Source organism: Lissotriton vulgaris, chromosome 7 (genome assembly GCF_964263255.1).
Source record: "Lissotriton vulgaris chromosome 7, aLisVul1.2, whole genome shotgun sequence".
NCBI lineage: Eukaryota > Metazoa > Chordata > Amphibia > Caudata > Salamandridae > Lissotriton > Lissotriton vulgaris.
The window spans coordinates 793,480,654-793,508,040 of NC_141695.1; the positions used below are offsets into that span (position 1 = coordinate 793,480,654).

At 47.7% G+C, this 27,387-nt stretch overlaps 2 protein-coding genes across 3 annotated transcripts in view; one reads left to right on the forward strand and one right to left on the reverse strand.

Annotated features, from left to right (window-relative positions):
• Window positions 1-18,943, forward strand: part of SGSH (N-sulfoglucosamine sulfohydrolase) — a 275,269-nt gene extending 256,326 nt beyond the window's left edge. Inside the window, exons 7-8 of the mRNA XM_086931051.1 lie at window positions 13,231-13,434; window positions 17,573-18,943. Of these exons, the coding sequence (XP_086787177.1) occupies window positions 13,231-13,434; window positions 17,573-18,132 (764 nt within the window). The 3' untranslated portion in view covers window positions 18,133-18,943. The remainder of the gene's footprint in view (window positions 1-13,230; window positions 13,435-17,572) is intronic.
• Window positions 18,901-27,387, reverse strand: part of CARD14 (caspase recruitment domain family member 14) — a 224,736-nt gene continuing 216,249 nt past the window's right edge. For both annotated transcript variants that reach the window (XM_086931046.1, XM_086931047.1), the window contains exons 20-21: window positions 20,045-20,160; window positions 18,901-19,258 (exon numbers count right to left, since the gene is read on the reverse strand). In XM_086931046.1, coding sequence (XP_086787172.1) covers window positions 19,051-19,258; window positions 20,045-20,160 — 324 coding nt within the window. In that variant the 3' untranslated portion in view covers window positions 18,901-19,050. The remainder of the gene's footprint in view (window positions 19,259-20,044; window positions 20,161-27,387) is intronic.

Here is a 27,387-nt window from a genome sequence, read left to right on the forward strand (position 1 = left end):
TAGCGATTCCTTATTTAGCATATTTTCAGTTTTGCGAAAAGCGCAAACAAGAAATCGCAATTTAAGAAATCGCAGGTGTATGTAAGAAACAATCGCAATTTGTGAATTCCTGAAAATCGCAAATTAAGAAATCGCATTTAACACCAAGTACAATCAGGTGGTAACCTGAAAAAATTTTTAAAAGTCACCCAGAATGCACAGAATTGATTTCCAAAATGGCTGGCTGGACTATACCTGATAGCCAGGAGGCTGTGCATACAAGCTCTTGCACAGAGGAGAAGGAGACAGGAGAGAATCTTCAGATTGCGCATAACGCTGTTCCAGCAGACTCAAGAGGACATTTATGACAAATACAGACTTCATCCACACACTATCTTGGACCTCATTAATGAATTGAAACAATTTTTGGAGCATCCAACTCGCAGAACTCAATCAATCCCAACTCATGTGCAGGTATTGTGCTCACTGCACCTTTTGGCTTCAGGGTCTTTTCAAAGCGTAATTGCAGAGGTTGTTGGTGTGTCACAAAGTGCCCTATCACACTTTTTTCATGTGTTCCTGGATGCAATTCTGAACAGGCTTCAACATCACATCTACTTCTCAAACACCCAACAAGCCATACCGGAAACCAAGTTGGAATTCTATCAAATTGCACGCTTTCCCCATGTGATTGGATGCATTGATGGAACTCATATTGCCATCGCTTCACCAGCAGCCACAGAATATGTATTTCGTAATAGGAAAAGCTACCACTCTCTCAACATACAGATTGTGTGCAATGCTAAATATATCATCAATGACATAGTGTCAAAGTACCCAGGCAGCACACTTGATTCCTTTATCTTCAGACACAGCGGAATTCATAGACGCCTGAGTGCTAGACAATTTGGAGAGGGATACCTGCTAGGTAAATCACACTCATGCAAACATCCATGCATCCATCCATCCATTATTTGTAAATGGCACATACAGTTCAATTATTTTTTTCCATCCATGCAGGTGATAGTGCTTATTCAGTGCGTGACTTCCTCCTAACGCCATACTTGAACCCTACAACTGTAAGATAAAGACGGTACAACAGGGCACACTGGTCAACACGTGGGGTCATTGAACGCACATTTGGCATCTTGAAAAGCTGTTTCAGATGCATACACAAAAGTGGAGGCGCATTGCAGTACAGTCCTGAAACCTGTTGCACAAGTTACTACTTGTGTAACGATATATCTGTAAGAGACGTTAGTTAGTGATAGATTCCTTACCTTAGAATATCCCCAGGGGTCAGACTGGATCCGGAAATTTTTGCGTAGCAGTACCCTTGCGCGTCGTTAGGCGTCGTCTGCAGCTCCGCGTCCGTCGTGGGCGTCGTGATGATGTCGTCGGAGTACTTAGACGCCGCCTCCGCGTGCTGACGTCAGTTCTTAGACACAGCTTTTCCGCACCAGAAATGCAGAGCTATGCTAAAAACCAACACTGGTGCCTTGAAACTAGGGCCCTGAAAGGGGATGACCTTAACCCTAGATATCGGTTCGCAGAACGGGGAGGATGGGTGGGTCGGTAAGGAATCTATCACTAACGTCTCTTACAGATCTATCGTTACACAAGTAGTAACTTGTGCATCTGAAAGAGACACGTTAGTGATAGATTCCTTACTTAAGTAAAGATACACCAGCAATACCAACCCCGGTGGTGGGTCTGCGAACCAATAATCACACCAGAAAGTCCTGGAGGACAGAACGGCCAAAGAAGTCGTCCCTCCGAATTTGGCTGTCCAGGCAATAATGTCTTGCAAACGTGTGCAGCGAGGCCCACGTAGCTGCCTGGCAAATGTCCTGCAAGGGCACTCCTTGGCCCAGGGCATTGGTAGTCGCCGTGGCCCGAGTGGAATGAGCCCTCAGTCCAACAGGGGGTTCCTTCTTAGCCAAGGAGTAGCACGCCTGGATACACAAGATGATCCACCGCAAGATGGTCCGCTTGTGTACCACCTTTCCCTTCTTGGCGCCCACGTAACCAACAAAGAGTTGGTCATCCACCCGGAACTGGCATGTGCGAGCTAGATAGTAAGAGAGCGCACGTTTTGGGTCCAGACGGTGGAGCCTCTCTTCCTCTCTCGAGGGATGCGGAGGCGGAAAGAAGGTGGGCAAGGTGATGGACTGCCCGATGTGGAAGGCTGTGACTACCTTGGGAAGGAAAGAGGGCCTTGTCCGCAACACAACCTTGTCCGGATGGACCGAAAGGAGGTTTATAGATAGAGCCTGGAGCTCACTCACTCTCCTGGCAGAGGTAATGGCTACCAGGAAGGCAGTCTTCAAAGTAAGAAGGCGGTGAGGACAGTTGTAAAGTGGCTCGAAGGGAGCGCACATCAGAAAAGTAAGAACCAAGTTCAAGTGCCACTGAGGCATCACAAAGGGAACAGGAGGGAACGTATGTGTGATGCCTTTCAGGAATCGATTAACAATAGGGGACTTGAACAAAGAAGGTTGATCAGGCAGCCTCAAAAAGGCTGAAAGAGCAGAAAGGTAGCCCTTGATAGTGCCCAGATCAGAGCCCTGCTGGGCAAGAGAAAGAAGAAAGAGAACAACCTCAGAAAGAGGGGCAGAGAGAGGATCTACAGCCTTTGCTGTGCACCATGCCACAAATCTGTTCCACCTGCAGGCATATACCGACTTTGTGGAGGGACACCTGGCTGCCAGAATGATGTTACAGACTTCAGGAGGCAAGTCAAATGGCCTCAACTGTCGCCGCTCAATCTCCAAGCATAGAGGTGGAGACTGGACAGGTTCGGGTGGAGGACCGTCCCCTGCTGCTGCGACAGAAGGTCCTCCTGAAGAGGCAGACGAACCGGGGGATCGACTGACATACTGAGTAGCTCGGGATACCAGTACCTTCGTGCCCAGTCCAGAGCCACAAGGATGACTTGTGTCCGGTCGCGCCTGATCTTCTTCAGCACTCTGGGCAGAAGTGCTATAGGCGGAAAGGCGTACAACAGACCGCAACTCCACTCGCAACGAAAAGCGTCTCCGAGCGAGTGCCGCCTTGGAAATTCAAATGCGCAGAACTGATGACATTGCGCGTTCTCTTCGGTGGCGAATATATCTCCCCACTGCAGAAAGAGACCTTGCGCCACGTCTGAGTTCAGACGACATTCGTGATCCATCATGCACCGGCGGCTGAGTTTGTCCCCCCTGGCATTCAGAGAACCTGCCAGGTGTTGAACCACCAGGGTCACGCCCTGATGTTCCAGCCATTGCCAGAGGCGCAGAGCCTCCTGGCAGAGGGTCCACGACCCCACCCTGCCCTGTTTGTTGCAGTACCACATGGCGGTGGTGTTGTCCGTGAACACCTGCACTACACTCCCTCGGACAGAGGGGAGGAATGCCTTCAGGGCTAGACGAATCGCCTGCAGCTCCAAAAAGTTAATATGGAGCCGGGACTCCGCCGGAGACCAGAGACCTCTGATCTCCGCCTCTCCCATATGGCCTCCCCAGCCCTGGAGGGACGCGTCCGTCACAACTACGTGCTCCGGTTGGGGAAGGGAGAGGGATCTGCCGCTGACCCAATCGCGGTCCGTGAGCCACCACTGCAGCTGTCTCGCAGTGCCATCCGAGATTAGGACATGGTCGGATAGGTTGCCCTGATGCTGGGCCCACTGAAACTTCAGGTCCCACTGCAGAGCCCGCATCCGCCAACGGGCGTGATTCACCAGAAGGATGCAGGAACCATCAGTCCCAGAAGCCGCAGCGTCAACCTGACCGAAACTCGGGATAAAGGCTGAAAGATTGGAATCAGAGCCTGTATATCCCGAACCCGCTGTTCGAGAACCGCTCCGATGAAAAGGAGCTTCTGAGAGGGGCACAGGTGTGACTTCGGCACATTTATGGAGAATCCCAGCTGGTGCAAGAGGTCTGCCGTCGTGTGGAGGTGGCTGACGACTGTCTGGGGCGAGCACGCCTTCAACAACCAGTCGTTGAGGCAGGGGAAGACTGATAACCCCTAACCGGCGCAGATGAGCTGCGACCACCGCCATCACCTTCGTGAACACCCGTGGGGCGCTGGTAAGGTCGAAGGGGAGCACGGTAAACTGAAAGTGCTCGTGGCCTATCGTGAACCGCAGGTAACGCCGGTGGGCCGGCAGGACGGGGATGTGGAAGTAAGCGTCCTGCCAGTCCAACGCTACCATCCAATCTCCTGGGTCCAGGGCAGCTAAGACCTGAGCCAGAGTCAGCATCTTGAACTTCTCCTTCAGGAGGAAGCCGTTGATGTTCCGTAGGTCCAAGATAGGGCATAGGCCCCCTTTGCCCTTCTTGGGTACAAGAAAGTAGTGGGAGTAGCAACCACGTCCTATTTCCGGCCCAGGAACGCGCTCGATGGCTCCCTTGGCCAAGAGGGCCGAAACTTCCTCCTGCAGAAGCCGCAAATGATCCCCCGATACGCAGTGGTGTTGCGGTGGCATGGCTTGAGGGGTCGTCTCGAAGGGGAAGGAGTAGCTCCTTCGGACGATCTGCAGCACCCACCTGTCCGAAGTGACAGTGCGCCAGTGAGAGTGGTGATGGCGTCACGTGTGCCGAAAAGCACGGACTAGGAGGGTTTAGAGGCGGATGCTGCGGGGGAGGGTGTGGACTGGCCTCGCCGTTGTCCCCAACTTCCTCCACGGCCGCCACCGCGCTGGATGTTAGTCTGCGGCGTGTGGCTGGCAGTACGTGTGGGGGCGCCCCTTCCTTGGCCACGAAAGGAGCGAAAGGCACCCGTTTGCTGGCGCGGGCCGAGAGGTCCAAGGACTTGGCCGTAGCCCTGGAGTCCATAAAGCGCTCAAGCGCATGGTCTGCCTTGTCGCCAAAAAGGCGACGGCCATCAAACCGCATGTCCATCAGTGTGTTTTGGACAACGGCCGAAAAGTTGGCGGACCTCAACCAGGCGTTGCGTCTAACTGCCACCGTCGTTGCCATCGCTCTATCTAGTGAGTCGGTGGTATCCAGCCCACACCGGATAGAATATTTGGCTGCATCCCGGCCCTCCCCAAGGGCTTGGCCGAGTTTGGCCCGTACCTCCAACGGACACTCTGGCAGCACTTCCGCAACCGTATCCCACAGAGAGTGGGTGTAGCGGCCCAAGAGGCATGCGGTGTTGGAAGACCGCAGTCCCAGACTAAGGGAGGAGCAGATCTTTTTACCGTACTGCTCGAACCTCTTGGATTCCCTGTCCGGCGGAGCCGACGGGAATGCTGTCTGGGAATTGGATGCCTGGATGACCAGGCTCTCGGGGGTGGGGTGGGTGGACAGTAAACATGGGTCGCCCGGGGCCGGGCGGTGGTGTCTGGCCACATTCCTATCTACGGGCAAACCCGTAGCGGGCCTGGACCAAGTGCCCAAAAGAACGTCGGACAAGGCCTCATTAAACGGCAGCAGAGGCTCGGCCGAGCAGGACTGTGGTTTAAGGACCTCAGTGAGGAGGTTAGTCCTCACGGCCGCGACGGGGAGCTCAAGGCCCAAGGCCTTGACTGCCCTCATCAACACCACACTGTAGGTTGCCCCCTCCTCCGAAGCCACGGTAGGAGGTGAGACAAAACCAGTGTCTGATGAGGTGTCTAGACCACTGGCATCCCCAAGTCCACCTGTCCATTCCTCTTGAGACTGACACTCTAGGGTCAGAGGGTCCTCAGACCCCTCCCAATACTCCTCGTCACCCATCCCCTGATAGTCAGGGTCGTCAAACGATGAGGCCGGTTCATAGAAGGTAAACTCCCCAAGCGGCATCGAAAGCGGCGCCCAGCGGCGCCGTTCCGACCCCGGAGTCGGAGCGAGGGAGGCATCGGGGACGGCGCCGCCCGAGGACGGCGCCGGAGGTGACAACTGACTGACCGACGCCGGGGGGGTCGTAAGGTCCACTGGCGACGACCCGGATCCCGAAGCGGATCCAGTGGGGTCCTGCGGCGCCGGGCCCGAAGGCGTCGCCGGCGGGACCATGGGGCCCTGCGGCGACGGGCCCGAAGGCACTGGCTGCGTCAGGACTTGGGGCCCTATGGCGCTGGGCCCAAAGGCGCTGGCGGCGCCGGGGCCGAAGCACCACACGGTGTCAGGCCGAAGCACCCGACCCGCTAGGGGCCCCAGACGGGTCCGCTAGGCCCGAAGGCGCCACGGAGCCCGTCGGAGGAGAGAGGGACTTCATGGCCATGAGGAAGCGCTCGATCTCCTCCGGCGTCGCGTCTCACCCAGGGACCGGAGGGTGTGGAGCTGGACGCGTTGCCCGCGACTCCAAGGGAGCTGTGTGGGCGGTGCCACCCGAACGCACGGCTGCGTCTTGCGAGCGTCGGGGGGAGTCAGAAGAGCGATGACGCCTCTTCGACTTCTTGTGTTTCTTACATGACGACGACTTCGACCCGGAGGAGTGGTGCTGACTCTTGGAGCTGTGGTGGCTCTGACCCGGCGACCTGTCCCTCGACCTCCCGTGGGACCGGGACCTCTCGCGGCGCGGGCCGACTGCCGGAGTTCGAGTCGCCTGCGGGACCGCTCCCGCCTGGCTTTCGAAGACAGGGCCCGGCAGTCGGGGCAGGTCTTGTCATCGTGGTCGACGCCGAGACAGAGTAGACACCGACGGTGAGGATCCGTGACCGACATCATGCGGTCGCAATCCTCGCAGTGCTTAAATCCAGGCATCCCTATGGCGCCGATCGGAGTCGTTAGACTTCGAAAAGATGATCAAAATGATCCAAAAAGATAGTCAAAAAGTGACTAGAAGTACTGCTTTTTCCAGATCTGCGCTTGCTGGCGCGGAAAAAAGAAGAACTGACGTCAGCACGCGGAGGCGGCGTCTAAGTACTCCGACGACGTCATCACAGCGCCCACGACGCCGACGACGGGCGCGGAGCCGCAGACGCCTACCGACGCGCAAGGGTACTGCTACGCAAAAATTTCCGGATCCAGTCTGATGCCTGGAGATATTCTAAGGTTAGGAATCTATCACTAACGTGTCTCTTTCAGATGTAAAATTGTAACTAGCTGTGCGATGCTGCATAACATGGCCATGCACAAAGGCACAGCCATTGAAGTGAGCGAGTCTGACACATCTGATGATGATGACATACCTCCACCTAGAGGGGCTGCTGCAGGAGTAGGAGCTGTGGCTGGCCATCAGAGACGGTCTGAGATTACACGGAATTACTTTTAGGTAAGACAAGCAATACTACATATTTAATTTTTATGTAAGTGTTGTTGTTTTAATTCACAACACACAAAATAAAGTGCATTTTGCATAATGTTCATTTTAAAAGAAAGTACATGAAAAGAAACACAAATGTAACATGTAGCCATGTTCCACAATGCAGTCATGCTCAATAAAATGGTCTTTAAAGTGTCACTTCTTGCGCTGGCGGCTTGAAGCAGGATGTTCCTGTGGTTGTATGAATTCTTCATCATGTGCTGTGCCAGCACGCCTTCCACTTCTGCGCTGGGTCAAGTGAATAGTTGGTGTGGGGTTCCTACTGCTCCTGCTGGAGGTGTCCTCACTTTCAACTGAGGCAATGAGACTGCTTGCGCCAGAGTTGGAGGTTTGCAAAATTTCTACAGCAGAGGTCACTCTGTCCAAGCTGTTTGCCATTGTCTGGGTGCATTGGCTAATTTCACGCTGCATGTTAATGCTGCGTCTGGTGAAATTGCTTGTGACAGTACATAGCCGGTTGATTGCTTTTGTATAGCTTTGCATCCTGACATGTGCATGCTTGGCAGCCTTATTGCGTGCATTCTCTGTACGTTCCAGGGCCAGACACAGTTTATCAATTGATGCAGCCATGCCTTCTTGATTTCTGTTCAATCTTAGAAGCTGACTATTGATTGATCTGAGGGCCTTATGTTGCAGGCGCTGCACGTGAAGCATATCCTGCTTAAGACCAGCAAAAACTGTGCCTGCTTCCATTTGCCCACTGCTGCTCCTACATGTCTGCAACCTTTTTGACCGTGTACTCCTGTGACTTTGGGGTTGGTCTTGTGAGTCACGAGGGCACACTGGGTCAGGCTCACTGTGTACTGTACCTCCATCTTCATTATCATCCTCTTCCAATGGTGGCAGAAGAGCTACATGCCTGCGCTTTCTGCGCACAATTTCAGTAAGGGCAGTGGCATCAGTGCCTCTTCCTTCAGTATCAGATGTGACATTGGGAGGTGATTCATCACCCTCAAGCTCCCTGGATTCCCTAGATTGTTCTGTGGATGTAGAGTGAGAGATATGAGTATGTTTTTGTATGTGCATTTTCTGACAAATAAAGTTTGATAAATTCAAGAAATCACTATCACTATACTACATTTCTACAATTATAATTGCTTCTCAATTATTTACTGTGTTCCTATGATGTACATGTCTAAATAATTATGATTGCACTACATATCCCATGATGCATTGTGTCATACATGTTCCACAGTCTCACTGGACTACTACATTCCTCACACTTACAACTTGCAGAGGACACACACACATGCATTTCAAACAAGTAATACACTTCTTTGCATGTATCTTACCTTCTGCTGTTGGTGTAGGGTCAGAGCTATCAATGTTAGCCACTCCACTCACACTCTCTGGAAGCAGGGTTGTTTCAATTAGTTCCTCATGGGGTATTGGTTGGTCTGATGTTGATGTACCAGTTTTATTTGCCTCTTGATCCTTTCTGCAACCCTCTCTTTGGATCTTTGACGCATGTCATACCATCTTTTTTTTTATTTCATCAATGGTTCGATTGGTAACTCCTACTGAATTTACTTTTTCCTGGATCTCCAACCAAATTTTCTCTTCCTTGCTTCAGGAACTTTTAAGGATTTCTTTTCAAAAAGTAACTCATGGCTACACACCATTTCTTCTATGATTTCTTGTTCCTTTTCTGTAAATTTTTGCTTTCTTTTCCTCTTGTCTCCAGACATTTCCTCCTGTGGGTTCTGTGACTCCATTGCACTCCAAACAGGTCTGCTCTGCCACCCAACAGTGTTCCAACTGCCACTGGGTGTGGCTCAGGCAAGCAGGTGCAGGCAATCACTCCAACTTCCTGGTTGTGATGTCATCAGCCTGTTCCAGCATTGCACTTTCACGTTTTTTGCGATTTCTTAAATTGCGAAATTCTCAAAATAAGAAATCGCAATATATTCTCAGAATTATTAGCGATTTTTAAGAAATCGCTAATTATTCGCAGAAATGTACATACATACCATTTTGCGTTTCCTTAATTGCGATTCGGTAAAAATCGCTATTAAGGACTCGCAAAACAGAAAGTTGATACATCTGCCCCTTAGTGAGGGCTCAAAAAATGCTACCATGGCCAGCCTGGCCAGCCTAGAGCTACAGTGCATGTGCACGGGCGCGCGCTTAGGAGCCGAGGCACCAAATGGCAAACGTTGTCGTACTCATTAAGTGCCCGAGATCACTTTCGCCCGCGATCACTTTAGCAGCTCCCTTCTGATGTTCTCGTTCAAAGAACATCAAACATCAAAGAACATGTTGTTGTGTTAATGCTTTGCTGCGCCCGTTTGACTATGTGGTTTCTCTTTCCACAAACTCGATGTTTGTGTTCCTTTATTTTGAGATGCTCTTAGTATTAATGTCACACACACAACCACACTCACAACCAGAGCCACACACACACAACCACACACATACACAGCCACAACCACACACACCCACAACCACACACACACAAACACACAACCGCACCCACACACCCACAACCACACCCGCACCCACACACCCAACACACACACAACCCCACACACAACCCCACACACACAGAACCCCACACACACAACCAGACACACACAACCACACCAAGCATTGGCATAGCCAATAGATCTTGCCTTTGGGACCTTATAAGTGTTTAGCCACGCAGCAACAGTTGATGTGGTTGCACCAAGGATATTGTGCTGCATAACGCAATACTTAGAAGGTCCCAAAAGCGAGACCTATTGGCTATGCCAATGCTTGTTTAATATAGGTTGGTGGCATTGGGAGCAAAGAACTTATTGGTACTGAGAACCTGGAGGGGAATGTGGGTGTGGTCCGTTTAGGAGTGGAACGAATGGCCTAGGTGGAGACATACGGAAGAACATGAAGAAGATGGAGGAAAGCAGGTAAGCCACACAGCAAATATGAAATATATGAATGCTTTGAGTCTGGCATCCTGAATGTGGTTCCTCAGATATTGTGGTGTCTGGAGACTCGGAAAAATAGGGAGATTTTCCTTTGTCAAGCTTGATCAAAACCATGATGTTTGTTCCCCTGGGGGGCCCTTCAGACTACTTGCTTTAGTAATTGACTGGCTATTGATTGCCACATGTCTATCATGGACAGGCTTCCAGGTACACTTTTGAAGCTGCCTCTGTCAATATTGACCTCAGCAGAGCTACCTTTTGCTGACCAAGTCTGCACATTTTCTGGTGACCCTTTTGGGTTGCTATTGCCAGTCTATCTTCCACTCATGGAGAATTTCGCTATGTACCAATGTGTTTTGGCGCTACATCTTCTTATGGATTCCCATTTTCCATAAGTGATTGGTTGGCATACATACCATTTGCACTATACCCTTCCCTGTGAAATTTGTGCATTGTGTGGGTGGCAGACATTTTGCTCACAGAAAGGACCACTCCAGGTAACCTTGCCCATCAACTCGGCTCCCTTCCTTGTCACTGGTACTCATGTTTTAACACCAAAGCTCATTCCCTCTTACACAGGCATCTCTCCTTTCCTCATGGGTGCTAGTGGGCATCTAGTCTAGCTTTCCTCGAAGAATCCCCTGACTTGCATGTGCTATGGGGTCATCTCCTAAGAGCCACCTGTTTGCTCCCATAAAGTCTGTTTGGTCTGAGATGAAATATGTTGAATCGTCCAGCTTAGATGCCTCATTGTCTTGCTTTAGAGAATTGGCCCATGTTTGATGTGATGTATGCCATTTTAGGAGACTTTTGTTTTGGGACGGTCCATTGTCACCACCAGAAAAGAGCTCAGCATTAACATGTTCTCTTTTTGGACATTACTAGTGTTCCACTGCCAGATGATGTGTATATATAGGCCTTAACGATTTGGAGAGTCCTCTTATCTGTTTTGATTGTTTACAGGATGGTAGACAAGTTCTATATTTTTTTTGACTGTTTCTTCTCCTTTCCCCAGTTCAGTCCATGGGCAGAAAACATCTCAGAATGTCCCTACCGTGATTGGTTCTCCGACAAATATGGAGGACCTTGACCAGAGAGCCTATCAGGACCCTCGCAAACACTAGCAAAATATTGCAGGAGCCTCTTCATTGATCAGATTCTAGTCTTTAATTGGGGATGTTGCTCCAACTTTATTGGAAGATTTTCATTGCCTCTTTTTGAAGGATGTGTGCTGTTAAACTGCACATTGAGCTCATCCAGCCTGGCTTCATGTGGCCCTATTTCGTAAGGCATGCCAAAAGTACTCCTACAACCATTGATGCTTCACTGGCTTCAGAGGGCCTCTCTTCGTATGTTCATTGTGAAAATTGTAATCTTTCCTTTGCAGGATATGCTCTGCTAGACCATTCTACGGGACCAAACCATCTATTGCATCTGAGGTCCTTAATTTCCACTTCTATCAGATTTCTTGCTTCAAATGGATTGATTAACTTCTCTTACAGGCAGGTAAAAAAGGAGACTGCAGCATGTGCACCTCCTTTTCCTGCCTCATCTGGAGATGGAAGTTGTGTGTGTTTTTATGAAGTGTCTAATTGGTATCTGGTCTTGATGTAAGTGTTTTGTTTCTTGTGAATAGAGGCTGTTGATGTTTAGCCGCTTTTGGGGTCTTTGAAGACATTTTATTAGGCACCATTTCTCTGATTTAATTTTGCGTGGGGTCTTGACTCCTTTTTGAGGGCTCATTTGCAAATCCCTTCCTTTCCTTATGACAGATTCTTGTGTTCATTTCTGCAACATTTCCCCGATTAGATTTCTTCCACTTTCAACTACGCTTTCTTCTCGTTTGCAGCTGTAGTCTTTTTGGACAGAGTGGCGGATTTATTATCTTTTTCTATGCCAGAAGCGCCCCCCTTTCCTTCCCTCTGTTTTTGGGCTGTAGCCTAAAATCCTTCTATGACATTTTCAACTTGAGCACTGTCCCTTACAATCTGTGATTCCTTCTAACTCAGGCAAAAGTTAAGAGGCTAGATAAAGCCTGCAATGTTGTCTTTCCTTACATAGACATAAGCGTTGCTATCTCACTGTGTTTCATCTGTGTGTTATCCATCAGTTTGGTGGGATGCCCTTCTGCACCCTGGTCATCTACTGATGCTTTATAACCCTCCCTTAAGTCTGGCAGAGTTGGGATTGGACGTAACAATAAGTGCAAGTTCTTCAGCATAGTGACTTCTACAGGTTCACCTAAGCCCCTATTCTTGCAGGTGGCACCTTCCATTCCTTCTTCAAGAATAGTGTCTGAGATATGGGGAGCCCTCTATTGAGGGAGAGGGGCACGGCCACCATGTATCACATGCAGTAGGGCATCTTTTTAACCACATCCGCGCTAGTTGAATTCTCCTTCTATGCTGAGATTTTAAAAAACCCATGCTCCATGACGAGCTGGGCTCGTCATCAGCGTGCGAGGAGGCTACACCATGACGAGCCCAGCTCGTCATGAGCCTGGAAGGGGTTAAACTTATTTTGAGGTGGGCAAAATGACCTCCTTACTGCAGCCTGCCAGCAAGATACTTACATATAGAGAACCGAGCCAGTGGTTAGGGGACAGGAATGAAATACTAGGAGTAGAAGCATCACTATTATGAGTAACGCCCACTTTCCTCCAGACCAGCTCCTTCCCATAAATGGTAGGCAATGTGTTATGCAGATCATACGTTTTCAAGTAAAATAGTTACACTGAATATGTAAAATAAGCCAAAATAGTCCATCCAGTGGGGCATTTTTCTAAAATAATGAAACACGAAAACAAGTTATTGATCACTGCTGGTTTCAGGTTAGTGCCCCAAGACGGTCTTCTAGAGGATCCCGTTCTCTATCACTGTTGCCCCCTTTTATTATGACCACTTTAAATACCTTGCAAATTTATGGCGGGTTGGTTCTGCTTTTTTCTGTATTTAATAAGCTTATCGAGCATTCCTTATGCTTCACTGAGACTGTGAGATCTGCTGTGCACCTAGGGATTTGAATAAATCCTTCCCCTTTCTCTTTTCAGAAGTCTCAAGCATGTGAGCAATTTCTGTGTTGCCAGATTATCAGTCTCTTCTTGTCCCTGCAGGTATCGGCCTTGTCCTGAAGGAGCTGCGCGATGCTGGCTTCGAAAACGACACCCTGGTCATCTACAGTTCAGATAACGGCATCCCCTTCCCCAATGGGAGAACCAACCTGTACCGCTCAGGCATGGGGGAGCCCATGCTGGTGTCCTCTCCAGACCAGCCTGGGCGCTGGGGGCAGCGCAGCCAGTCTTTCGGGAGCCTGCTGGGTAAGTAGGATGCTTCATGGCTGAGCGGAGCATGCTGAGAAGAAAATGTCTGTTGTTAAATAACTAAATAATGGTTTAATTTAAACTCATCACAACATTTAGACCAATAATCCTCCAGAATATAATGGACGCTTCCTTAGTGAAGCACCCTTCCTTTGCCTCCAAGTTTGCCTTATCAAGAACCTTACCTTCTGCATTAAAAATACACCAATACTAAATACACATCCCTCATATACAAACACTGAGTGACTTTAACCTGTAATAAATCTCCCTATGAACCCCCTAACATTTCCTAAACTAGAAAACAGCCTCAACACCACACAACCTATCATGAACAATACTAGATTTCAATAACCAAAGCCCAAATAACTACAAACACAATGTCACCTGCTAGAAGGACACTAAACATCAAGTGAAAGCAAGAACGTATGATCGGAAGGTTACCTGATCTTACCTTCACAATGCCACCCCCACACTCTACAAAAATCACCAGAAAACACAGCAGTTACAACACAATGACCCATCACAAAAAGCTCCACCCTATCTCAAGCTCCTCTTTTTTCTAATCAAACAATCTCCCTTCCTCCACCAAAAGCCACAACCCCAAATCAGCCACATAAAAATGCGCTATGCCCCTTCCCATCTACTCAAACTACGGGAAATGAAGAAAAATAAACACAACTGAAATGCTTACTCTTTAATGCAAGATCCATGAACAAAAAACACTTTTGACCTACTCTCAGGAACAACAGCAGACCTCACTTTCTTTATAGAAACTGGACTCAGTGAAGGTTCTGCACTCGTATGCCACAAGGCCATCCCTACTGATTTTCACATCATAAACAAAAATCAAATGGCCAAAATTGAAGGAGGCCTGGCTGTCATCCATTAAAAAAATACAAATAATAATTGAAAGCCTTACCATGGACGTCTGTGAATCCTTGATAAGATGTCACCCCACTGAAACTATTACTTATTCCTTCCTCTTAATATTTAGACCACCATGCAGCAATGCCAAACTTAAAGTTGTCCTACTTGATATGGTAACTAAAACAACTCTGGACCACACAAATCTATATATTCTAGGATATTTCAACATATAGTTTAACTAGACAAATCTCCCTACAACAACTATCACATTCAACCTTTTAGTCTTCAACTAATCAGTTCTAGCCCTAACCGCTGCATAGGACACATGCAAGTTGTTATATTTGTACATCATCACTTTCAAGATCTACACATCTGTCAATCACACTTTGAAAACAACAAACGCATGTACAGACAATGGTAAGAACTAGACATCCAGCCACTCAACACCCACCTTGAAGAAACTCATTACATCCTCAAATGAAAGACTACAGACCTTTTACAAGTGGATCTCTACTGCACTGGAGAAACAGATACCAACAAAAAACATATCCAAGATTGACCACAAAAACAACACCACATGGGTTAATGATATCAAAAGAATAAAAGCAAAGGTTAACATACTGCAATGCAAAAGGAGAAAATCCGGAGATGAAATAGACAAAAGCGCACTATGGCACTATAACAGCCCCTACATAAGAGCCATTAGAATCACAAAAACACTCCTCTACTCCACACGCATAACTGAAGTTGACTGCATTCCTAAAGACCTCCATAAAATTCGAACAGAAATCCGCAATTCAGAGTGCCTTAAAACAAAAACACCGCAATAACAAGACCACTGTGACAAAAATAAAAAGATTGACAACACCACAACTATGCATGACCTAACTACCACTGAAAAAGACACCAATAATCATCCATCAATGCATAATTTCAATACCCTCTCACAAAAAGATTTCCTTGATATTATCATTGCAGTCAGACCATCCAAATCACCTTCAGACCCAGCACCGCCAAAAATCTTTAAAGCTGTCTGTTGCTTAGCCTTTGCAGGGGAGGTAGCCAGATGCTTACTCAACAAGTACCAAGAACTAGGTTAATTCCCACCTGAGCTGAAAATCTCCTACAGTAAACCTGTCTTGAGAAAGAAAATCCTCACCCCATCCAACCCAGCAAACGTCAGGTCCATATCAAATGGACCATTCGTAGGAAGCATTTTTGAGAGAGCAGTGTTTACGTAACTCCCTAACTTCACAGATCATTAAAGCTTACTGTCAGACCAACAATCCGGTTTCAGACCAAGCAGAGGCATAGAGTCAGCCATCATATTCATTTGGGATGATCTAAAACTCACAGTGGACAAAAACAGAGAGGCTACCTTGTTCCTTCTAGATTTATTAGCTGCATTTTACACTGTGCATCACTACATGCTACTTCAAAGACCCCACAATTCGCGGAATCTATGAAAATGCTCTAAAACTGATTGCTTCTTATTTCACAGACAAAGTATAGTCAGCCTATTCCCTTTCTCATCACCTCCTTACACACAAAACTGTGGCGTTCCTTAGCAGTCCATCATATCTCTCAAATATTCAACATCTACGTAACCCCCTTATCAAATCTGATTCCATTATACAACCTCACCTGTTTCAACTACTCAGATGATACCTAAATCATTTTTATAAACTGAGACCCTTAAAAACATTACAATTCACTGGATGACTGCATTTGTGTCATAAACACATGGATGATGAATAACCATCTTAAGTTCAATATAGTAAAGACACAGATTATGACCTGTGGACAATAGCAAAAGTACCAGCCTACCACCTTATGGCATAGGTAACTTCAAGCCCCTCCAACATCAAGAGAAGTTAGAAACCTAGGTATAACCATTAATTCAGACTTATCCTTGATACAGCATGCTAACCGTCACAAGTGCCTTCTACACAAAGAAAACACTATGTTGCATTTGTATCGTCCCATACCTTGCACACCAATATAAACTGCAAGCCATCCTCTCACTCGTAAACTCAGAGCTTGGCTAAGCCAACAGCCTTTACCTTGGCGCACCCCTATGCAACATATGTAAAATGCATCTCATCCAAAATGCTGCTGCAAGGCTTCTTCTACACCTTCACCCAAGAGAACACATGACTCCAGTCCCTGCAATCGGTCCACTGGCTATCTATAGCTTGAAGGGCAATGTACAAGGCACTCCGCAATGTCCATTAGGTTCCCAAGGAAAAGGGCTGCTACACCTACACGTTAAAATCAAGCACTACAAACCACTGCGGTAAAAGCTTGCTCCATTTATTATACCACCTTGCCATAAGGAATCTGTAGGAGGCACTGCTTTCTCAGTTTAAGACGTCAAGCTCTAAGACTCACTGCCAACATTAGAAGCACTCAGGAGTATATACACTCCAGAAGACAGTTGAAAACATGGCTATTTCCTAGATAACTGCACCACCCACATTCTGGGAACAGAGCCCAGAAAACAATCACACCTTCAAGCGCAATCCTCAGCTTATAACCCATGAACTGCAAACAGCTCAACCAGTAAACTGTTCGCTAGGGCCGGTTTCGGCTGATATTGTTAGAGGGGGCGAAATTGTCGACCCATGGTAACAAAAATGGCCCCCAGGGGCCTAAAACCGGCACCCACCCTACCGCCCAACGGGGAAACACCCGGTGCCCGCTACAGCCAGTTCTGCCCTGAGCTCAGGACAACTATACACATAATCTCAATTGGACAACCTTATGCAGTAACCACTTAAGCAGACATAATCATATGAAATACCATAAAGGAACCAACAGAGCTGTTTAAAATTACCAGCATAATGAAAACAACAAAACGCCATGTCTGTATCTCACACTTCATTATCCAACTCACTGATCGCATAATACGCTAATCGCACCTTGGTGGTCATCACGCATGACATGGAAACGCTTCCCACATAGGATCAAAATAAAGACAGCATTCTTCCAACCACACATCCTACATGGTGTAGCATGCTACTCATATAGGCAAGTGCCTCAGCTCCTCACATAGGGGTAGTAAGCGCTATATAAATGTTGCAGTGCAATACAAGAATATGGAAATAATAAACAGGAAGTGTCTCCTGCTCTAATGATATTATTCTACCTAGATTCAGCACATTCCTGACCAAGTTTCCTTTTTTGAAGGACTTGTGTGATTAGACTTTTCATTAATATACTTTAATTTTTAGTGTGCATACTTAACTTTGAACTCTTTCCATTCCAGATATTACCCCCACTGTCCTAGACTGGTTCTCCATTCCATATCCGAACTACAGCATATTTGGCTCTAAAACTGTCCAACTGACTGGAAAATCACTCCTGCCGGCGCTGGTGTCAGAGCAGTCCTGGACCACAGTTTTTAGCAGTCAGGGGCACCATGAAGTCACAATGTACTACCCCATGCGGTCCATTCAGCACCAGCAATACCATCTTGTTCATAACCTCAACTTCAAAATGCCCTTTCCGATTGATCAGGACTTCTATATCTCTCCCTCATTCCAGGATCTTCTCAACCGCACCAGCACGGGACAGCCCACATACTGGTTTAAAACTTTACATCAGTACTACTATCGAGACCGCTGGGAGCTGTTTGACCAGAGTACAGATCCCTCAGAGACCAGGAATCTAGCTTCTGACCCTCAGTTCTCAGTAATCCTGGAGATGTTGAAGGCAAGGCTCTTGGCGTGGCAGTGGGAAACCTATGATCCTTGGGTGTGCGCGCCAGATGGAGTATTGGAAGAGAAACTCACACCACAGTGCCGCCCACTTCACAATGAACTATAGGTGTCTCTCAACTTTGAAGCGTATCAGAGAGACTTTTATGGTCATTGATGGGATCTTGAACTAAAAAAATTATACAACAGGAACAGTGAACATCTGCTGGGTTGAGAGGCTACAGCTATGTAACAAGAAACTCAATATTTGCCTCCAAACTTCCTACAACGATTATTCATCTAAGATTGGCTTTCACTGATGCCCCAGGATCAGACTGTAGTCCCTTGAAAATTGTAGCCTTGCCCTTTGTGTATAATATTTTTAGTAAAGCACTGTGATTACAAACCACAATATGTTACTGCCAGATAAACTTCACACGGACACCAAAATCAAAGCGTTCCTTTTATAGACATGTTTCTGTCTTCCAAAGACTCAGAATTTCTCCCTGGGCCGAGAAGGAGCCCAAACATCTGATTTCAAGTAGCTTGTGTTCACTCTTTGTGAAATTGTTGCAAGTTTTACAGCAGCCAGGGCTGCTCCAGTTAGGAATGTGTACGCAGGACATTGCTCCTGGGTCTATGAGGCAAGGAGAATAAGTGGTTATAAGTTAACCCAGGCGTGTATTATCAATGAGTGTTAGTTTGCTGATGGCACTGAAATGCCATTGCTGACACACAACTGGTGTGTGGAGCTTTCTCGTAAAATGAATTGCCATGCTTCTACACCTGCCAGTGGTTGTTTCTCAGATGTAGTGAGATCTAAATATAACCGTAGCATAAACATCTGCTATCCTCAAGACGCAAGGAATCTGTGCAATTACAACTGGGGACCATGATGTTCAGAATAAATAAATGTCCACTTTAATAAATTATAACAAAAATATTCTGAAGTTCAACATGTTCTGTACAAAGTGTGCATGGGGTAATGGTCTGAGATGAGACAACAGGGTCTGTACAGTGGGAGCGTGGGGAATTGTTAGAACGACTGCTAATGGGGCTCCTGCTCAATCCACACAGTCCTTTTTTGCTCATCGCCCACTGCTGCCTTCACATGATTGAGCAGGGAGTCCATGTCATTCCAGCTGTCGGGGGGAATAGCTCTGTACAAGCAAGGGAGCTTGTCGAGGCAAGACTCTTCTCGCTTCGAACATTCCAACAGCAAATCTTCAGAAACATCCAGCTTGTGCAGATATTTCCTTAACAGAAAGTGAGAAAAGGAATGATTATAATGTACGCCTACATCAGTAGATACCCACAGTTCATGACAAACTGACATACTCTTGAGACAACATAACTATAATCCTGTTTCCCATGTTGCTAGCCTCCTGCACTTCAATGAATTCTCACCAATTCCTGATATCACTGGCACATGTTTAGGAGTGTTGCATTTTCCCTATGTTACTGGCCTCGCACACATGGGAGTTTCTGTGACAGCCTTACAGTTCATGTGGTATATTTCCAATTGACTATCTGCAGGTGTCTTCGTAACATAATCTTCCCTTTGAGTGCAATGATCCAAAGCCTTGTTGGCAGTTGCCATTCAAGCTTAACGTTTTCTGGAAGTTCTGCCTCACTACCCATTCGGCCAGTGCACCACCTGAGGAAATATGACCACTCAGCTTATCTGTGCTCATCCACTAGCCTTACAACCCTGAATGCAGAAGCTCCATGAAATCTACTGGCAGACAATTTCTCGAAAGTACTGATGGTTACCCACACACCCTGGACTTTTTATGAAGGTTGTCCAGCCCACCACCTGCCCCATCCACCACTGTCTTGATTTTTCAAAGCAGTGGCTACAACCAATGAGCTTTCAAAGCATCAGCCCACCAGCTTTTGGACCCATAATGGCAGTGGAACTTCTCAATCATAAAGTATGATGAAGTCAAAGCCCATATAGTCAGTCTCTAGACTACTGAAGCCATAGGACCTCCCATTCCCTCTAGTCCGCAATACTCTTTCTCCTTATTCCTTGTACTCACTTCAGCCGCTTGCAGGCCTTCTCGTTGATGGGGACAAGCAGAATAATGGGATAGGTCTCAATCTGATGAAGGGCTCGCACACAGTCCACACTCATGTCCAGGAGGCAGTGAGCATTCTGCAGATAAAGGCAACCATTAACATTGTTTCTCAAAGTATACTCGGCATCAAATAGCATTTGAACATGTGCAGTTTGGCCTATTCCTCTACATCACAGGCCACCTAAGCTTCCAGGATTTGATACAGATGCCGAAAAGGTAAGCTGCTGAGACAAAATGAAGGTAAATAAAAAAGCAATTTGGATTTATCAGCACATATGAATTCTGGGGCTTTTTTGAAGTCCTCATTAACCGTCTTCTTAAACGTTTGAGCCAGATTAACCAGTGAAACGTTTGCAGGGATAATACCTCATGAAATTCTCCATTTCAAATTACTATAGGAGAAATGCAACCAAAAAAAACATGGTTTTACATTAACTCAGTTATGTTGTACTAGTTGGGATGTCACTTTCATTTTTATCTTAGTGGAAGGAGTACAGGGCTGAACTCTTCCGTTAACTCGACCACAAAGGTGGTGCAGTGCCCTTACCCATTGTCAATCTGGACCCGCCTACCCCCATACCTGCTCTGCTGCCCTCCCCTTTACGGTGTCAGTTCAGCCCCAATTCCTCCCTTCGAGCAGTTTGGCATTTAATTGGGCTAGGAGGGAAGATCATGTCTGCTGATGTGCAGGACGGAGACAATGGTGTTGTATGTGCTTACCCCCCTCTCAGTGTTCTTCCCTTCCCTCCTCCATGCAGTTAAGGTAGAAGGAAGAAGCCAGACTGACCACATGAGTAGGACATAGACTATGTGTTTAAGGGGGTTCTACTTCTGAATAAAGACCTTCAGAATATTGTGGTACAAAAATACCGAAGACAGAATATTGAGGGACAAAGTATTGAAAGTTAGGTGCACAGAGGGATGCATAGATGTCCTATTCCTAACTCCACATCTACGTACCTTGAAGATAAATATATTACCAAGGTACATATTTATGAAGTTAGGTATAGAAAATCTAGACTGACTGACCTGTTGATAATTTATCTGTGATATTGTGTCCCATCAATATTCTGGTGTCGATATTTAGCATGCTCACTGCTTAAGTTGTGTGGAAAAGTTTTAGGTGTTTCCATCGACGTAAAGTGAGTGAAGCAATATTAGTATTGCGAGCAAACCAAATGATAATTAATGTGCAAGGAAATGTATTTCAATTTTTCAATATCTAAATCAACCCATAGCTACAGAGAACCACGGCCTGATCTCTCTAGAGCCAGAGCATCTAGGTTTGTTACACAGACAAGGTCAGATACAGCAGCGAGCAGATTGGTGTTTTCCACAAAAGTGGCATATGAGGTTGAAATGGGTACATAGAAGTATCAAATAAATATGAAAGAGGCACCAAATTTAGAAAGTATTCATTATTACAACACTCTGTAAAGCTCTGTTTCACTTGCTGATTAAAGATTAAAATCGAGACAAGCCTGACTTTTTATGGTGTGTACTAAATGAGTGTCTCTATTATTTTTTGCATACATTACTTAAGAGCAGAATATCTAAAACATAGCTTGCATGCTACAACAGAACTTTATTGTAGTTTTGGCGTGTCATTCTTCTTTATTTTTTTTCATTTTCCGTGCTACTTAAACATTTTAGGTCAATATATAATTGGTGATGCTTTATTACATTAACACAAGGAAAGTCTAATTCTCGTTAAAGGTAAGGTCTGGTTGTATGCCCAACACTGCTGAAGGCTGCTCCATGTCTCCGCTGCCCATTTTGTGCTAAACTATTTACTAATGGTCTATGAATGTCCTGGCATTGGAAATGGCACTCTTTTGCAATGCATCCCATCTAGGCAGGGCCGGACTGGCCATAGCAGGCACCGGGCAAAATCGGCCCTGTACCAAAATCGGCCGAAAACCAGCTCCAGCAAAGAGCTTGGCGGCACCTCCAACCCCCCCCCCCCCGAGTGGGATGGGGGGGGCCTGCCGAGCACTTTGCCAGGGCCGGTTGTGGTTCCCAGTCCGGCCCTGCTTCTAGGAACCTGATGTCTCTGTCCAATTGTCCATTCACTCTCTCCACCAGTGTATGGAAAATGGTACTTATCCTGTGAGTATCTATTTGTAGCATATAGTGCTGTAGATTCACATTCTCAGCATACTCCTGCCATCTAGTGTTTTGCTCGGAAATGTGCTAGTTGTCTTTCTTCAAAGACACCTCTATAGTCACAGGGTATATGGTGATTCGAAGAAGTCTTTGTAGTCACAAGGTATACAGTGACTTTCTATCTAACTGGGATTGTGTATGGGGACTGACTCCATGTTAGATCGTTTTTCACCCGGCAGGTGAGAGTTAGATGGAATAATCAAATCATTGTGGGGCGCATGTGCATTGTTAAATGTTGTGTATAGAAAGACAAGATCTGCATCCAAATCCACATGCTCTGGGGTACAGGGAGGGTGCATGTGAATCTATATTACTACCCACTACGAACAGATGCTTACAGTGTAAGTAACATATTCAATTCCTAGCATTCCTAACCAGTTATAGTTATAGCTAATGCATGTAACCATAATTCGTACCCTAAGGTAACTATAACTCGTGCCCTCGCCATGCACTGCTAATTACCCCACATATTACATCACTCATGACATCATTGATAATATCACTGCAACATTTGCAATGAAGTTATTGATGAGAAAACTGTGTATGGCGGGAGTGCAAGTTATTGTTGACTTAGGTCACGAGTTATAGGTGAATTGCTGTGTTTTGTTTTTAGATTTTAAAACGTTACATTGCTACTGAACATTTCACCTAACTATTAACATTTATTTTTTCAGTATATATATATATATATGGCCGGGATACCCATCACCCCCTTCCAACACAATCCCCAAGAATGGGAAGACGGAAACGGTTCTTGAACTTTTGGAAGGCGGGAGGGAGTTACCCTCCCGGCCGTATTTATTAAAATATGAAACAAAATTAAAACATTAAAATAACAGTTTCATATCATGTACAAGTTCATTTACACATTACGATGTTTATTGGCTAACCTTAACATATCTCTAATCCAAAGGTTCTCCTAGCCGATTCTAAAACATCCTGTAAATGCATTTCTCAAAATTCAAATTGTACATCCTAACATTACGGGCCAACGGCAAGGTCGTAAGCGGTGTCAGATCCCTAATACCAGAACTCCCCCCCCCTTACTTGTGAGGGGCGGCCGCACAGAGGACTGTACCTCTGTGCCAATTTCCCTTGTCTTAGCGGGGGCCCCATATTTACTCGACGCCATCTTGGTGGTCGTCCGAGGACTCGTGTGAGGTGTCTAGAAGGTAGCGTAGACCCCCCTCCCACCCCACACTGCTTACCACATCCGCCGTCGCGGATGTCCTGGCCCCGGGAAATTCCCAGGAGGGGCCCGTAGCCCCTCCTCCCCAGGGAGGGGCCTATGACCGCCTTCCCTTTCGGCGGCCCCATCCTTAGAGGGTACCGCCTCCCCGTGTGAGGGGCCAATGGCAGCCTCCCCCCGGGCGCTCCCATCCATAATGTGTGGCGCCCCACCTCTAGGGATCTTCCAATTACTGCTCACCGATCATGACCTTACCGCCCGACCAAAAAATAAATACGACATTTTTTAACCTAATGAGGACGGAATAAACAGTTATACTGGGCATTTCAAAACATAAACTTCTAACTATGCAATAACACCTCTTTCAACTCAGCTGCGATACTTCGCCTAAAAAGAGCAACCATTTTATTGTCACATCAAACAATCCCAACTTTATTCGAAACAACCTGAAAAGAGATAATATCCTCGTTAATCGACTTTATTGCAATACAAATCGCTGCCATCAGGGGCTGGTGGGTGGGTCAAAATTGGCTCCTTGTTCCGTCTCGGGCTCACGTGCAACGAGGAGGTGCAGCTTCCAAGCACAGGAACAAGAGGATGCTTCCTTGGATTGTTGCTCCTTTTATTCTTCCTCGGGAGGGCGTGGACCCTCCTCCAACCGCCTACGGGGCGTGTCCAGGGGTGTAGGTGTCTAGGACAACCCCTCTTGGGCAGGAAAAAGGCGCGCCCCGGCTACGCCACTTCGGGCATACCAGCCGAGACACGCCTCCCGCCCAAAATGGTTTCCCGGGGGGATCGGGGCACCCAACCATACGTTCGGGGGGACCGAGTGGTCGCCCCTTTCCATATGGCCGGGATACCCATCACCCCCTCCCAACACAATCCCCAAGAATGGGAAGACGGAAACGGTTCTTGAACTTTTGGAAGGCGGGAGGGAGTTACCCTCCCGGCCGTATTTATTAAAATATGAAACAAAATTAAAACATTAAAATAACAGTTTCATATCATGTACAATTTCATTTACACATTACGATGTTTATTGGCTAACCTTAACATATCTCTAATCCAAAGGTTCTCCTAGCCGATTCTAAAACATCCTGTAAATGCATTTCTCAAAATTCAAATTGTACATCCTAACGGCAAGGTCGTAACCGGTGTCAGATCCCTAATACCAGAACTCCCCCCCTTACTTGTGAGGGGCGGGCGCACAGAGGACTGTACCTCTGTGCCAACTTCCAATTTCCCTTGTCTTAGCGGGGGCCCCATATTTACTCGACGTCATCTTGGTGGTTGTCCGAGGACTCGTGTGAGGTGTCTAGAAGGTAGCGTAGACCCCCCTCCCACCCCACACTGCTTACCACATCCGCCGTCGCGGATGTCCTGGCCCCGGGAAATTCCCAGGAGGGGCCCGTAGCCCCTCCTCCCCAGGGAGGGGCCTATGACCGCCTTCCCTTTCGGCGGCCCCATCCTTAGAGGGTACCGCCTCCCCGTGTGAGGGGCCAATGGCCGCCTCCCCCCGGGCGCTCCCATCCATAATGGGTGGCGCCCCACCTCTAGGGATCTTCCAATTACTGCTCACCGATCATGACCTTACCGCCACAGGCCGGATAGCTGACCGGCTATCCGGACCCCCCCACAAAACTCCTACTAAAGGTCATGGCTACACAAACTCTTTAACCAAGCTATGAAGTCTCCTATGAGTAAGACATTTCCCTCCCGGGACAAATGGACCCCATCTTCCAGATACATATGGTCCCCCCGGATACATCCATGTGGAATACAATGCAATTTTCCTGTACGAAACAACCTACCCAGTTTGTTATTAACCTTCTTTACCGATTGATTCAAGGCTGACACAGAGAGGGCCCCCCGCCACACCTTCCGAGGAATCATGTGTGACCATGCAATCGTGCACCCCGGAACCCTTCTCGCCAACCAACTTACTGAAGATAAGATTAACTCGAGAAGTACTCGTCGACCAATGGTCACCAAATCATTGCCCCCAAGATGCACTATGATTACAGATGGCGGTGACCTCGTCCGCCCTAACAGTCACTCCATAAAACCTTGAAACTGGTCAATACAGAGCCCGCCCCTTCCGTGGAAGGTCACCCTGTACCCGTATTCCCCAGCCACGTGAATCATGTCACCTGCTTTGAATACGTCTGCGGCGCGCCTCACGTATGAGTGGCCAACGACCCACACCACTCTTCCCTCAGCCGGTGATCTTAGACCGCTGGTCCCCAGGTGTCAGGTCAACTGCACAGTCCGCCCCGCAAAGCCTGCTCGCAAAACTGAAAACCAAACAGAAAACAAGAAGCGTGAGTGCATGACATTAGCTTCACAACATGTGCAACCGCACATACCTTTTATAACAATTCGAGGACCAACGCCCCAACTGTTTCACCTTTTCAACACTCAGACCCCTGGCTGTAGCCTCTGTAGCAGCCCCTATCAGGAAGGAATGGGTCCCAAAATCGCTCGGGTCCAAGCCCGCTGCCGCGATTGCCATTGTTAACACCCGCTGAAACTGAAACCTAGTCAGTGGGGTGGCGTCGGTGTGCCTCAGCAAGCTTCCCCCCCATGATGCCGCTCTCTGCGCTAAATACTCCTCCACGCATTTTACCGGGCACATGGGAGACCCCGGAATCCGCTGGACTACCACACTGTCCCCGATCGCTCCCTGATCGGTCTTGGACCTGGCTATTGAGATTACCATCGTCTCACCCTTAATTTGAATGTGTTCTCGACACAGACCTCCCCCCGTATCCTGCTTATTCCTCGCTACCAGCTCGCTTACCCGCATAGCCCCATGGAATGCTAATGCAAAAGCGGCCCGGAACAGCACCGTCTCTGATTGAGATGAACAAGTCGCAGGGAGTACGGACATTAACAGGGACAACCTTGCTAGACCTATCGGGTGCCTCTCATCCACTCTACGACCCTCAAGGCGTTGCCACCCACGCAGTGCCTTCCTTACGAGAAAGGACGATGTGGGGTCCTGGATGCCATGAGCCTGCGCCATGAAGGCAATGGCGGCCCTGTGCCTATTGGCTGTTGCCAGTGATCGGCCTGCCTGATGTAGTGATACCAGAAATTTCAGGACATACTCCTCCTGCCCCCAATGCTCCCCCCTAGCTGAACCCAAAAATGACCAATAGGAACGGAACGCTCCTTCATATGCCTTCCTTGTCCTGGGTGCTAGACTCTCTCCCACGAGGTTTTGTAATCCGGGGCACCGAGAGACCAGAGAGCTTCGGGAAATGGTGCCGCCACCAAGTCCGCTGAGGGCAGAAAACCCCGGAAGGCCGGCATATGGGAACGAGAGAGTGCATCAGCTGCCTGGTTCAGTACCCCCGGCACGTGTCTTGCCCTAAAGTGGACGTTTAGTCTCATACATAGCAGGACAATTTCTGTCAGCAATCTCAAAATCCACTTGCAGCGTGCTGCATGATTATTGATACATTCAACAACGGTCATATTATCAGACCAGAACACCACAGAGCGATCACGAAACCCCTCTGGCCATGTTTTCAAGGCCACCAGAATGGGGAACAGCTCAAGAAACCCAATGTTACCTGTGAGCCCACTATCGTGCCACCACGCCGGCCATGTTCGTGCCGACCATCGATTACCAAAGATGGCGCCAAAACCCACACTTCCTGCCGAGTCGGTCCACAACCCCAGCTCCTCGGAGGAAGCTGACGGTTTGTTCCACACGACGCGACCGTTGAAGTCCGCCAGAAATGCCAGCCAAATGCGCATATCCTGGCGAACCTCTGCTGACAGTCTTGTGCGGTGGTGCCCTTCCTTGAGGCCAACCATGGCTTGTGCGATAGAGCGGGAAAAGGGGCGAGCCATCGGTATCACTCTAAGGGCAAAGTTAAGCTGACCCACAGCTTGTTGCAACTGATGGAGAGTTACTTTTCTCTCACCAAGGCATATTTCA